General features: G+C 39.9%; 1 protein-coding gene across 1 annotated transcript in view; it reads right to left on the bottom strand.

Moving 5' to 3' along the window:
• Nucleotides 1-3695: 3695 nt before the first annotated feature.
• Nucleotides 3696-15253, bottom strand: part of ANKRD50 (ankyrin repeat domain containing 50) — a 73445-nt gene continuing 61887 nt past the window's right edge. The window contains exons 4-5 of the mRNA XM_074993336.1: nt 9341-12891; nt 3696-6435 (exon numbers count right to left, since the gene is read on the bottom strand). Coding sequence (XP_074849437.1) covers nt 9344-12891 — 3548 coding nt within the window. The 3' untranslated portion in view covers nt 3696-6435; nt 9341-9343. The remainder of the gene's footprint in view (nt 6436-9340; nt 12892-15253) is intronic.

Raw genomic sequence — 15253 nt, 5'->3', positions numbered from 1 at the left:
CCGTGCCGCCGCCGATCAGCTGTTGCTGCAGCTGGGGGCTGCTTGCTCCTCCTGTCCCGCTCACCGTTGCTGCCGGCAGGGATCGGGTTGGAGAAACTCTCCTCCGTTTTTGCGCTGATGGAGTGAGGGAGGCAGCTTTTCTTCTAAGGGCCCCGGAGGGTCCCTCCTGCTGCGGCCGCTCCGGCACGTCTGGCTGGAGGGCCTTGTCAAGAAGCAGCAGTTTAATCCTCATCTCCCTGTCTCTCCGTGCTCTTGTTGTTAATTTTGCACAGAAGGCGCATTTTTGTGCCACTTGGGACTCCCCCAGGCACCTTATGCAGAGACTGTGCCCATCGGACACTGGCATCGCCTCTCGGCAGGACTCACATTTTTTAAAGCCTGAGGAGGACATTGTTGGTGAGTCTTTGAGTTTGTTTATGGGTACTTAGCACCCTCTTTGTGCTGTTTCCCCGTCCGATGGCCTGCCTCAGCAGGAGGGCTGATGGCCCTAGCTCCCGGCCTCCGGCGCTTGTTACTGGGACTGGCTTGAGCTGTCCCTCCGTAGCTTGTTTGTTGTTTTTTTTTTTTTTTTTTCTTTCTTTCACAAAATAACAACCGGCTACTTATGGTAGCCTAAATAACTGAAAACTTTAAAGAGAAAACAATTAAAGTCGTTGAATACGCTATGTGGCTTTAGCCTAGTCGGATTCCGTCTGCAGCCGACGGCGGTTGAGAGGAACTGGCGGGGACCGGATCGCGCACATGGCCAGGAGCGCGCCAGGGAGCGGCGCGCGCCGGCGCATGCGCGGTCCGGCAGAAACTGCTTGGAAGATCCGATCTGCGGCGCCGGCCAAGCCGTCACCTATTGTGGAGCACCCACGGGGACACTCAAAGAAGAATTGCTGAACAGGCTTGCACATTCACAGGCCGATGCCTGCTGCACCCCATGATTCCCGGGGGAATGCCATCAGATGAAGCGGGTCTTTGTCCACGAAAGCTTATGCTCCAAAATATCTGTTAGTCTATAAGGTGCCACAGGACTTCTTGTTCTCGAAGATACAGACTAACACAGCTTGTCAGTGTGTTAAGATTCCTTGTGGGTCACACATTTCCGGGGTTAGGCCATAGGCCCCTCCACCTTCTTGGACCAATTCCAATAGAATCCCAGAAATAACCCCTCCTCGGGTGTGACACCCCCTCTCGGGGAACTTGACCACACTCTCTTGGGTTCAGCCACAGGCCCCTCCACCTCAGGGAGCTGCACCTTGCTGCCCTTCATCACAATTGGGTCTCGCTGGCCCCCCTTCTTCCTCCTGTGCTTCAGTCACTTATTGCCAGATGCACCATCCACAGGGTGCGGTACATCCCACCTCTGCCACCAGCATAATGAAGTTCAGGGATCCCCAAGCACTGCATCCCATTTGCAGACAGGAACGACTCTCTCAGCAGAAGAGCAGTGGGTTTATTTGCCAACAGGGACACAGCATCGTACAGAGAAATCAGTACAGCAGGCAAAGAGAGTCATTCCTATCCATTTTGGGGAGAGGAGGCCCCACGGGTGCCCCCAGAGTTGGGGCCTTGCACCCTCCTTTGTCTCTCTGTCTCCCAGACTAACTGCTTTCCAACTCCCAGTTCCAATTCAAAACCCTCAGGCTCCTCCTCCCTCGTCTGCAGTCCAGAAGTGTCACCTGGTTGCCTAGGTTATCCTCAGCAGGATGGACGGACGCACAGTGTGCGCTTGGGAGCTCCCTTTACCTCTGCTTTGACTGTGGTAATTCTGGTTACGGTTGGGAAGCTCATCTATGGATCATATGATTTCAAAAAACTTTGATTACATAAAAGCTTAGGTCTATATACATTTGTGGGAGTTGTGGGCTATTCACCTGGCCTGCTTAGCTTTTCTCCCTTGCATTAGGAAAGAAATATTACAAGCCCTCACAGACAATATGATGCTGAACAGGCAGCGAGAAGCCACAGCATATCCTCTGTGTCAAGAGACAACATATATTTGAGAGCTTATAGGAGCAATGCAATACATCTCAAATCCTCACACCTCCTTGATGTTCAGAACTGCTTGGAAAAATTGCCTATAGAGATCATTCAGCAATCATGAGCAGCCTTTCATAGATGATACAAGACTAATTTTTCAGATACAAGGTGTATGGAAGGGATGCTTGTTTTCTACCCAACAAAGAGTACCAATTCTTGTTCCAGGCTCCCTTATGGATGCTTTCCTTGTATCCTGGAAAGTCAAGCTGTTGTATGCCTAACCTCCTGTTCTTAATCCTTCCCAAGATGTTATCCAAACTCAAGCTTCAGTTTGGCTTTGCTATCATTGGACCTCCAAGTCTGCTAACTGTCAAGGCTCCAGTGACACTACCTTAAAATCACAAGATCTCACAGGAACACAGATGTTACACCCAGATATGTCTATCTTTTGAGGAATTAATCAGGAACATTGAGGGCATGAGATGGAATAGTGTTCTCCAAATGTTTAAAATATTTCTGAATAGCAGGAAGAAAATCTGCTAAGCTTCATACCTGATGAAGTGGAAACGATTCTCCATAAGGTGAAAACAGAAAGGTATTTCACTAGTCCTGGCTGCTACCCAATTTATTTGATCAGGGATCCCATTCCTCCTTGAAAACGGGCAGGGTTAACAAGTTCAACCTTTGACCCTACTTTGAGCCACTTGCTCTCTGTTACAGTAACATTTTTGGTAGCCACTGTATCTACAAGAAGGTTAATGTAATTAAGAGTGTTGGTAGATAACTTTCCTCAAACGTTTTAAAAAACAAGGCATATGAAATTCCTGATAAATTTTCCAATTCCAACTCAATCAAGCTACATACTTACGAACATTCTTCCGGTCACTGCTCTCCTAAGGTTGAAGAAAAAACTCCTTGGCTTGGCTTTCAAAGTACTTTGCCAAGTTTAGATCTATAATTCTAATCTTTTCCATCCATGTGCAGAACAGATTTTTGCATGTGCCCCGAGGCATGTGCACCACCAGTAGAAACAAAAAAACCTAGCTGTGGGCACTCTGCTAATCAGCTGGGAAGCAGCTAAATCTCTCTGTGAGTGGCAGTACAAGCACACAGGTTGCAGGGAACAACATCCATCATGGTAATTATTCAGGTAGATTCCAAACACATCTCCAGACCTAACTACTTGTGAGTCACCTGAAGTGAAACAGATGCGTTCTTTAACTGTTATTTGAGATGTATTATATATATCCATTCCATTACTGATCTAAGTTGTTGCCTCCTTTTATAGTATCATGTAGGTGCACACGACTGCCGAAGATGTACGTTTCCTCGAACAGGCATTACACAGACACCCAAACAAAAATTGACACGCAACACGTCTCAAAGGACAAGTTACAAAACAGGTTAATAACTGTGCTTTTTATTCCTGATGATTTCCAGGATTCAGCTAAATCTGCTAAATCTGAAGTCATTAGAAGCTGTTGAGAAGTCAGAATTTTTGAACTATCAGGCCACAAACAGTTGTCAAAAAATAAATTTAGGAGCTACCTTCAGCATTTAACTTTAAAAATGGTAGCCTAAAAAATGCTTATGATATTTCTAAATCCTATTCTAATCTTCATAAGGATTTATAAGATGCTTAACAAATGCTAGTCAAGTTTTCCTAATTTTAAGAACCTTTTCCTGGTACGTCCCAAGAAAGATGGTTGTAAAATAAAACAGATAGCTGCTGAAAAGCAAATATATTTATTATGCACTTTCATATACATAGGACCTTTTGTTTAATATAATACAAGGAATAAAATAAAAATTTTACAATGTGAAATTCATTCAATGTACATTATAGGCTATATACAACCGCATTCAGGGGAAAAACAAAAACAAAAAAGTCTATCTGCAAACCACATTAACGGAAAAGATCAGATGGAGGATATTAAGCATAACACATTTGCATAGCAGAGTGATTAAGGGAAACCACCTTTTATTTTAAATCATTGGTAATACTTTCAATACTGGTCACAAGGAGGACAAAAGGGCAACACGGTACCTCAATACCTTTTCAGGTCTAACAAATTTCAACACTTTTCTCTTTTGAAGCTCTTCTCCACAAGTACACGGAATTGATATTAATGCTCACAAGACAGTCCTTCATCTAGCTTGCCCATCATGAATTTTTGATCACTTTTGGAAAGATGATCGTAGGAGCGATTGCATGAAATGTGATTAGGAGAAAGGACTAGTCACCTAGTGGGTTATGAACAACAAAATATGGAACAGAGAAAGATTTGACAGCCTAAATTCTAGTCTGAGTTACACATGTGTAACCTCACTAACTTCTGTACGATTCTACAGACAGCAGGACATCACTCAACCTCTTAAAATTCCGAGCTGAACTGGTAACATTTGGCGGGATATTAGTTTTTCTGTCTTAGCACAGTACAGCGCACATAAATTGTGATATTAAAATCACACATAAAACACCTTTATCTAAGTGGATATTTTAATAGAATAATTCATGTTCTATTCCAAAGCAATACTGAAAAGCTGCAGGAACCACTATTTTGGTTCTGAAAGTATTTTTCAACAGGTGTTCTTTCAGTTGATTTATATGTAGGGTTTATCCACCAAATGTTTCAAACGTAAATATTACTCACAGAATAACTTGAAGCTGTCTGGAAATTGTAGCCCATTATGAAATTGGCCATATCATTGCCCCCGATCCAATGTGCATTTTGTAACAAAAACAATAAAATTAAATAAATACAATCCCAACAACAATCAAGGTATTAGAAAATGCAAGTCTTCAGGGATTTCTTTCTACAGAACAAAACATACACCTAATTAAAAAAAGGAGAACGTCGTGTTCTTGCACAGTATTGCAAATACACTATAGTTGAGGTTCATAACAAGTTTGCTGTAGCTTTCTGATACTCTCTCTTTAGTGAACCATTAACATTCTTAAGGCTATTCTGCAAGAGTTCATTTTTTTATTTTTATAAGTATCCCACAGGGACAAGAAATTAAATACTCAAAACATTCACTTCAGAATTATCAATATTGCTATGGTGTCAACTTCTAACATTACATTTTACTATACATCATATGCCTATGAAAAACATTTTTTTACATTGATAATACGAGTGAATAAGGAGGCGTTCTAATTTAAAAAAAATTATGCTGTGATGGCTGTTCACCTTAGTATTAAGCTGTCAAGATTTTACGTTTCCTGGAATAGACCATGTATATGCATCCAAGGGCCATTTGTCTAAACTTATGATTAGCTCACCATCATACCTTTACATCACACTATTCAGGAAATGCACAGAATCACAGTATGCAAAAAGTTGAATTCAAGTCTTTAGAGAAAATACTTACATAGAAAATATTAAGTTTTATTATCTAGAATCAGACTATCATAGTGAATGGTGCAATATACTTTGTATTTTCAGGTGTTAATCAGCTTAATGATTCATGAGTGATAGCGTTAAGATTTGTGCATGTTCATCCCTCATGAATAGAGAAAATTTTCTACTGTACGCTGTTACATACAATGGACCTGTTTTTTGCTTTCTTGCACAAATATTACAAGGTATGAATTCACTTACTTTAATGGAGTTATTCCTGAGTTCTCATGAAGATGTATGTGCAAGCAGAATCAGGCCTTAAATTTTAGCACATTATACTTAAGCACCTCATATTGAAATTAATCCAGCTTTCTTTATCTATCATACTAGACTATTAAGTATGGGCTAAATTTTGCCCTTGGATACACATGCATAGTTCCTATAATTTTTAGTTGTAGCAAGTCTGCGCATTCAGATTTCATGTTGCAATTGTAGAAATAGCATTTTATTACACCAATGTATACGATTATAAACTCACATCTCTACCATTGAACAGAGTAGTTTTACAGACAGAACATACAAGTACTGTAAGTTCAAATACTGTTACCAGACTTGTTTTTCTTTAGAGAACTTTTGAAATATACAGGAAAATGGCCATACATTACAGCAATGCAAATATGGTGTAAAATGTCTGTTTAGTTTCCTTTACCACAGGAAAACAAAATAAATACAGAAAGCACTGCCCTCCTATAAGTAGCTCTTTGTGGCACATGCACATTTATCAAGCCTTCTGGAATTGGAAATCAAAAATCTTTGCTTTTACAGTTTTTCAGCTGTTGTCAGGGAAACACAGCATATATTATTCTGCAATTAAGAAAAAAAGAGCTTATTCTGTGTATTATGTACAACGTACACAAAATAAACTTCTGAAGCACAGAGGGTTACAGTGAGAAGGCAGCCTTAAAATTCAGGCACATTACAGTAATTAAGGTAATTGTACTGCAGTAATCGCATTCATGGTTTTCTAGGTGGACTACCAAAGCATTATACGCTTTCATCCCAGCCAGCTGATTAAACCATTCCAGGCAGACATTCTTCTGTTCTTCTGTATCATGGAACTGGCCTAAAAGTGCAAAATTAAAATATTGAATTTGGAACTATTCTCTCTCTCTCTCTCTCTCTCTCTCTCTCTCTCTCTCTCTCTCTATATATATATATATATATATTTACAGATAGACAACTACACACAGTTTCCAGCTAAAGATATTTAGAAATAATAGTACTGAAATTAAGATTTTCTTTGAAAACAAAAACACATTATTACATTCACTATCCATCCTGGCACTTATCTGGCCCCGATACCAATGGAAACTTTGGAAAACACTGCTGAGAAAGGCAATGAATGGTGGGTTGGAGCTCCAGTTCTGGAAGACCTTGGAGACTGGCAATGAGATTCTCTGTAGTGAAATATTTTCTAACATGATGTTACATAGGTTATTCATTCAAAATAATCAAAAATAATCTGTGAAATATTTTTAGGGGAAGTACTAAGATGAACTTCAAGAAAAAGTCCACCTGTTTTATTGATTAGTGGATTTTCTGAAATTGGGATGTGGCAAAGAAATATAGAAGACGTCAAAATAAATAGTTTTCAAGTTGCACCATAAAGCTGTCACCACAACAGATATGCAAGTTTACTTTTACATGTTATTGTAAAAAGATTTAAAAGAATGAAAATGTTGATCTTTAGTCATATTTCATTTTACCCAATATGTATGTATGTATGTATGTATGTGAGTGTTAAATGGAAAGAACATTAAATTAATTGAGTCAACATACAGTTATAAAACTATACATAAGGTTATTGCCACAAACTTTTCTTATATTTTAAATTTATTAATTCTAAAATCAGGCAATTGAAAAGAGTTAGCAACATGAATGACGGTATCTACACTCCTGCACAGTAGTTCTGTCCTGGTGGACTTGATGGGTAGACTCTTTGACACAGCTTCCACATTTCCATCATGTTATTTTAAATTTCATTTCTCTTAATTACTGTTCAGAGACAGTACCTAGAGTGCTCACATGATAGCATGGTTATGAAATAAAGGGACTGATTATGCAGCCTGTTAACCCTATCAAATATTATATGAAGTATGGTAAAACTCTGAAAAACACAAAAGTGTCGAAGGAACCTAAGCCCCATTTTCAAGAATTACTAGCACACTTTGAGTTCTTTGAGTTCTAAAGCTCTGTTGAATTCTAATGAGAATTACGACTCCAAGTCATACAGGTACTTTTGAAGTTTTTCCCCAAGACATTACTAGAAACAAGGTGGTAGCTATAGGTGCTGTGAAAATGCAGACTATTTACACTGTGCAAATATTAAAGTTTTACGTATGAGCAAGATTGGAATGTTCTTTGTCTGAAGCATCAAGCTAGTTTAACTGGTTGGCATTAGAGCTGCCTCACGTATTTGGGGAAGCATCTCAGAATCTTGTATAATGCTTTCTTCCCTTTCAAAATAAACCTTAGGAATTAAACTTGTAGCATAGGAATAGTAAGAAGGGACATACAGGTCAGTGAAAAATTTTTTCTACATTCCAAGGCAGTCTGGGATAAAAACCCTCTTTTGATAGAGAAAGATTTATGAATGTTTCACCATCAGATGACTGACAAGACTAATAAGCAACAGTACACACACATACACAATACCGTTGTTGACTAACTGCAAAACTAAGATAGCTAGCAGCAACAACATTTTTGTTCTAAGAAGGAATAACTCTGATCTGCCTGCACTGTAATATTAATGTAAACAAATAAAAAAGATATTGTGGGAAATAAGCAACGTGTATGAAGTAGCTTTTGCATTTCAGAAAGACGCTGCTCCTCTGAAACGCAAATGTTTAATGGGATCATTATCAATAATGCCACAATACCTTAAAAGACCATAAAACTTCATAAGGACGTTGCAGGAATAGGGGCTGGAAGAGAGCAATTATCTATTTAACTCCTGGACAATTTCTGTAAGGAGAAAAGGAATTCAAACCTGCAGAATTTATAGCTGAAAATGTATTACACGGTCAACGAGAAACCAATATTAATTTCATTTGAATTCTCAGATTATACTTAAGAACGTCTGTATCAACACACAATGTAACTGGTCCTATAATCCCATCTTAAAAAACAGGATGCACGAAGGCCATCTCAGATCCCATCTTCTTTGAAGGAAATTTTTGATACTTCTCTCAAGGCACGATGATGGCCACATAAGTTACTTTAAGTTATACAGAACTTACTCTAGTTTTATTCTATTTAACTGAAAGAAATTTTATTTTTAATTGTAACTTGCAAGACTAACATTTTTTAAGAGGGTAGGTGTAAACAAATGCATTTCAGCACAGCACTGAAAATAGAGCAAGATATGTTAACATTTCAGTTGAAAATAATGCAAATGAATCAAGTCTGTATGACACATGCTACTTACTCAGCTACTTATCAAATGTAATGGAGCAACACCATGCCTTTAGCTTTATATCTGTTTGCAAGAAAGCGTACTGATCATCCAACTAGTTTTTGTTAATGTTTTGAGAAACATTTAATAATACAGAAATCCAATAAGCTCATTTGAAAAAACTGACAGTTCATAATTTTGATTAAGATTTTATAATTCTTTAAAAATGTACAGAAGTTATATTTCAAATGCACATATTTTGTCTATGGCTTGTCTATATGGTACATTACTGTGTATGAGTGAAGGTGCAACTTTTAATGAATACCAGTGTGTCACATGTTAACTATCCATCTGGACCCTGGTGGTGTGCATTAAAAGCTTCCTAGTGTGTGGTGACATTATATACTATTATTTGGGACTATGCCAGCATGAGTTAAGCAATGTTTAAAATATGCCAGCTGGGTCTGTGTGACCAGTTAGCTTGCAATACAACGGTGTCCACTAGAACTTACAACCATAGCTGGTATACACTCATGTACCATGCAGACAAGCCCTATATGATTAAGTGGTTTACCTATTACAGTGGTGTTTCCTTCTTGTAATTGAAGCTGGGATCAGTTCCCTCTAGCTGAAGTTTTAAGGCTTGCTTAAGGCTTAATTCAGTTTCTGCAGGAGGATAGCCTTCCAAAACTTCCTGAAGTCCTCTCTCCTGTCCTGTAAGTGGAACAGAAACCCTACCAAGAAAAACCTGATTGCTTTGAAGGTGATAATTTGGGTTTGTCATTATTCCATTTCGCTTCTTCTGTTCCCCACTCTGTTGGTGAATTAGGAACTGTTGCTGAGGTCGACAAACTTCTTGCTGAGGAGGAGGAACCAAAATTTTGCACTGTGGTTCTGACTGCGTTGACTTGAGTGCCACGCTGGTCCCAGATTTGGCAACAGGTACTCGTTTATCAAACTGAGTCATTTCATATTCCAAAACTTTTGGTTGGGAGGAGCTGCTCTGCTTGATTTTTTTCCCAGCAGAGCCAGATTTGCTGGAGTTTTCAGTCTTCCCCGCTTTGTTTGCTTTAGTTGATTTCAAACTGGGCTTTACTTGGCTCCATTCAAATTCACTACTTGGCGAATTATGATTCTGTGTTAACGAATGAGTTGTGGAAGAAGGAGACACAATTGATTGCCTGCTTCTGCTACGAGGCAGGGAATGCTGCTGTATTTGTTCTGTAAATGACATACTATGGAAGCTGTCAATAGGCACCGTTTGAGCAGTTGCTGTAGATGACGTAGTACGTAGAGAAGAGTTTTTCGAACTTTTGAGAGAATTATTTGATAAAGACGATTTCTGACGGTCCACTGTAGAATCTGGAGATTCTGAGGGAGAACTGAAAGCATGAGCAGGCCCATTAGACAAACCTCGCATAGCAGGCTGCATATCACCTCCACCTGTGCTACCTGAACTATTTGATTTTATAGTTAATGACTGCATTTTTGAAGAGACTGATTGCAGGGGTTTTTGCTCCATTGTGTGGACTGGTGATGGAGTGCAGCCATTTAGACTAGATGCACCATATTTTTCCAGTAATTTAATAATCTGAGAATGTCCATTTTTTGCTGCAACACGCATAGCGGTGCGTCCAAATTGATCTGCATGATTTGGATCAGCACCATGCTCCAATAATATCTGTACAACATCGATGTGTCCTTCTTGTGCTGCAATGCAGAGTGCAGTAGCACCTTGATTACAGGTGTGGTCAACTAAGGCTCCACGCTCAATCAAAAGCCGAACTACTTTCACATGGCCTTGCCAAGCAGCAGATTGCAAAGCAGACCGCTTTTCATTGTCTGCAGCATTCACGTCAGCATGGTATGTTAACAGTATCTGCACCATCTCCAAATGGCCCTGCCAGCACGAAACGTGGAGTGCTGTCCTGCCTTCCGCATCACTTGCTTCTACATTTGCACCATTTTCCAAAAAGTATTCAGCCATTGTAAGCTGGTTTTCTAATGCCAAGATGTAAAGCGTTGGCCGGCCATCAGCATCTTTGTAGTTTACATCTGCTCCATGGCCGAAAAGTAGTTCAACTATATCTCTATGACCTTCTAAAGCAGCAACTCGGAGAGCATTTCTTCCATCGTAGCCTCTCTGATCAATGTTAGATTTATTTTCCAGTAATACTTGTACACAATCATAGTGACCTTCTTGTGCAGCCAGTATGAAAGGTATACGTCCATCATTATCGATTTCATTTGTTCTAGCACCTTGTTCTATAAGTGCTTCACATATCAATCTGTGACCTTCAAAAGCTGCCATGTGCAAAGGTGTCCATCCTGCATCATCTCTATGATTTTCATCTAGACCTCTGTCCAGCAGAGTCCGTACCACTTCAACATTACCTTGGGCAGAGGCTATACTAAGAACTGTTCGTCCTTCACTATCAATGCTATCCACAGCTGCACCCCAAAATAAAAGAGTATTTACAACCGAAGCATGGCCCATAGAGGCTGCTGCCAAAAGGGGTGTACGACCATTATTATCAGTGTGATCCACATCAGCGCCTCCTTCTAGAAGTAAGTCAACAACATCCACATGTCCTTCATAGGCAGCTACCAGAAGCGGAGTCATACCATCTTTGTCACAATGATCTACTTCTGCACCACGGTCAATTAAAAGGCTAACTACTGAAGCATGCCCTTTACTGGCAGGTACACAAAGTGCAGCAACAGACAGAGCAGTCCTTCCATCTACATCCTCATGATTTACTGCTGCACCATGGTCCAGAAGGTGCTCCACAATCTCTTTATGTCCCATGTATGCTGCTGCAATCAAAGCCGTTCTACCTTCATTATCAGCTTTGTTGACTTCAGCTCCATGCTGTAGCAGGTTCAGCACTATATCTTCATGTCCTCCCCATGCTGCTGCTCTCAAGGCTGTTCGACTGTCAGCATCTGCACAATCCACTTTGACTCCTGCATAAAGAAGGGCGGAAACCACCTCAGTGTGCCCACCCCAAGCTGCAGATCTTAGTGCTGTCCAGCCATCATGATCAGTGTGATTTACATTAGCCCCACATCCAATCAAACAATTGACAACCTTGGTATGTCCTTGTCGAGCAGCTAAAGTAAGTGCCGTCTGCCCATGAGTATCTTCTATTTCTAAATCTGCTCCTCTAGAAACAAGTAAGTTAACAACATCAAGATTGCCGCTATATGCAGCATTAGCTAACAATGTTCTCCCATTTGAATCACTCTGATTTACTGACGCTCCATTATCTAACAGGGTGCGAATAGAATCTTCTCTTTCCAGGGCTTGTCGAACAATACAAGATGTACGGTCGTCTTCACTGCTGACATGAGCACCAGCTTTTACTAGCAGCTGTAGTACTTCCTGCTCTTTTGGGATTAAAGTGGACAAAGAATCTTTGACTGGTGTGCCATTCCAGATCATCCACAAAGCCAGTTCAGAAGTCTCTAACTGCAAATTTGAATTAATTAGATGCAATGCAAATTCTTGGGCCTCTAATGGTGTCAAATCCTTTGCTCGACAGGTGTAACTCATTGCTAACATTCTGTGTCCCTCTGCTGCGTTACATAAATATTTCTGTGTACAGTGCTTTACATCCAGCAGCCATTCTGCAAAACTGTAATGAAACAAAATTTTAGTATTTCCCAGCCCATTAACAAGAACTTTTGACAGAACATCTAGTTTGCGTTGAAAGTCTTCCACAGTCAATGTCATGTTTTTGGTCCATACTGCATGATACAATTCTGTTGTAGTCAAGGGCCTACAAGCTGCAAGAATTACATTCAGAATGGGCTGGACCTTTGCAAACTGTTTTCTTACAAAAAGCCTCTGACAGAGCCAGAGATATAGGCCATTTAGCGTTCCAGGAATGTCACGGATCTCTCTTAGCATGATAAAATTTTCCACAACTCCATCTAGTACACGTTCTAGATACAGAAAACAACCACTGCTTTTGATGTGAAGCTGGTTCAGCATTTCTGCAGTTTCTTTTGTGAGATGTTGTCTCAGTGCTTCTTCTTGATCTAGACGATGGAGTATATACTGCTGCACATCTTTCACAATATAGGCTTTTCGGAGATCATCCAGACTTATTTTTCGAAAGCCTATTAAAAAGAGGTAAGAAAAATAAAGGTCAACGAACAATTCTAAGGTTTAGTTTCATATTGGTTTTGGCTGATCAATGTTACAAAAGAAAAGAAGGCTTTTACACAGGAGTTTGAGAAACAGGAGAAATGAAGTATTGATAAACAGTGCATCTGAAATTCAGTAACAAATATCTAAACTTATGTAGTAGCTGAGTATTATGCTATCATATATAGTAGTATATTATTTCATATTCCACCAAAAGGAGAAATGTACATTAGTAAACAAAACCAAACTGGACCATGGGACAGACACTGGGACTGTCGCAAACAATGCAAGGCACACAGACAGCACATGATCAGAAATAATAAAAAACTGGCCTATACACTTAACACATTCTATATTGAGAATATAAGAAATTTAGGAACCCATTTGTTTTTATTTCTTTGATGCACTAGCCCAATCTCTCAGCCTTTTTATTTTGCTTCATCTTAATTCCCCTTCCCACTTTTTAAGAATAATCCTCTAATTCATTTGAAAGTTGAACTTTAATCTTGGCTTCACAATCATCCGAACAATAACTATATTCTCCTCCTTTAGGTGAAAGAGTTCTGTCCAAATTTTCTTTTTACTTAACGCTTCCTAATTTTCAGATTATGACACAGGTTGCATCTCCCAAATCTGGGGCTCTCTCATCTGACAACATCTGCGGTCCTGCCAGACGACAGATGTTCCAGATTGGCATCCGTGGGACCTGAAATGGGGCTGGGGCCAGAGCAGGTGTCTGCATGGCTGGAGCAGTAGTTGGCAGCCCAGTCAGGCTAACTGCAGGGAGGCTGGAAGTGTTCCTAATGCGGTTCTATAAAAATCAGTATTAGGCTCAATCCTAATCAACATTTTCATCAATGAACTCAATGTAAATATAAAATCACTACTGACAAAATTTGCAGATGATAAAAACGCCCAGGCTTCAGCCTTGTCACTTCCATTGGCCAGGAGCAGCAAGAGGTGGTGCCTACAAGCACAGAATGGTGCAGAGCCACCTGTGGCCTCTCTGTCCTCCCCATGAACTGCACCAGGTAAGTGCCCAATCCCCTCCTTGCTCCTGCCCACACCCAGCCCACTCCCTACACCCCACCTCACAGCCAGGCCCTATATGCTTTACATTCAGCCTGCTCCCACACCATATCTCTCACCAAGACCCTGTACCCACAACCCCACCCTGCTCCCCAGAAGTGCCCTCCCTCCCAGATACTGAACCCTTCATTTTTGTACTCACACCAGAACTTGGGGAGACCCCACAAAATCTCCTGGCCCTGAGCCCTCAGAAGAGTTAATCCAGCCTTGGAGGGAAGCCCTGAATTTCTGCCCCCTCTCTTCTTGACCCCCTTGTGGGACTGGAACACAAAGGAAACAGGTGCCCCAAGCTGCATGAGAGGGGTGTGTCTTTTTTTTTTTTTTTTTTTTTTTTTTAAATCTCACTTTTGGGTAACACCCAACTGATCCTTCCGTGGGTCAGTGGCCCTGACCCAAAAAAATGTCCAAAGAAGGTTCCCCATCCCAGTCCATGATATACAACTGGTCAGACTAGATAAGGCCTTACAATTTTGATGTTTCTGTGACTAATCTTGGGCTTAAGTCTTTGAAAGGCCAAGGAATCTGACACGATGATCTGTGTGTAAAAGTACAAGAACCACTTAAGTAGTACCTAATAAAATAAAAGCATTACTACATATTTATCTTCCTCACTAAAGTATAATAAGATGCTTGCCTTTTTAAACATTACTAAAGCTGGGGTTTCAGTACTCCTCCACTATGCTTTATTACCTAAAGGCTCTTCCAAGACCTGATTCCTGTACCTAGTAAAATATAAATTTATACCACAAGCACTAAAATCCACTCTAAAAAGGGATATAAAAAATGATCCAAGCTGGGGAGAACAATCAATCATATTTACTACTACCACTCTCTGAAAATTAAAATTTTTTTTTTTTACAATAATGCTCAGCATTGAATACACTCGACATTTCAGAAAGAACTGTGCATACCATTTTAATATTTTACTTAATACTAGTCTGAAATTAATGCAGATATTAAGATTTGTAATATATTCCTATATTGTGGAAAAAAAGATAACTCACTTACATTAGAAGTTATGCTTAATAACAAATGCATAATGATATGGACAATTTCCAAGTTAAAATAAATACAATTTGCTGCTGACAGACAGCCTGATCGTCTTAATCTCAACAGCCTTTCACAATGTCTGCTTTCAGTATGTTGAAGGTAGATTTAACTATCCTTTTAATCATGTAAATTGCATAATAAGATTCTGCAAATGAAGATGAATATCCAACTTCTCCAGTAGTAAACAAATTTCCT

This window comes from Carettochelys insculpta, chromosome 4 (assembly GCF_033958435.1).
Source record: "Carettochelys insculpta isolate YL-2023 chromosome 4, ASM3395843v1, whole genome shotgun sequence".
In the NCBI taxonomy this organism is placed as follows: Eukaryota; Metazoa; Chordata; order Testudines; family Carettochelyidae; genus Carettochelys; species Carettochelys insculpta.
Note: the sequence above shows the minus strand (reverse complement) of the source record. Positions and strands in the feature narration are given on the sequence as shown.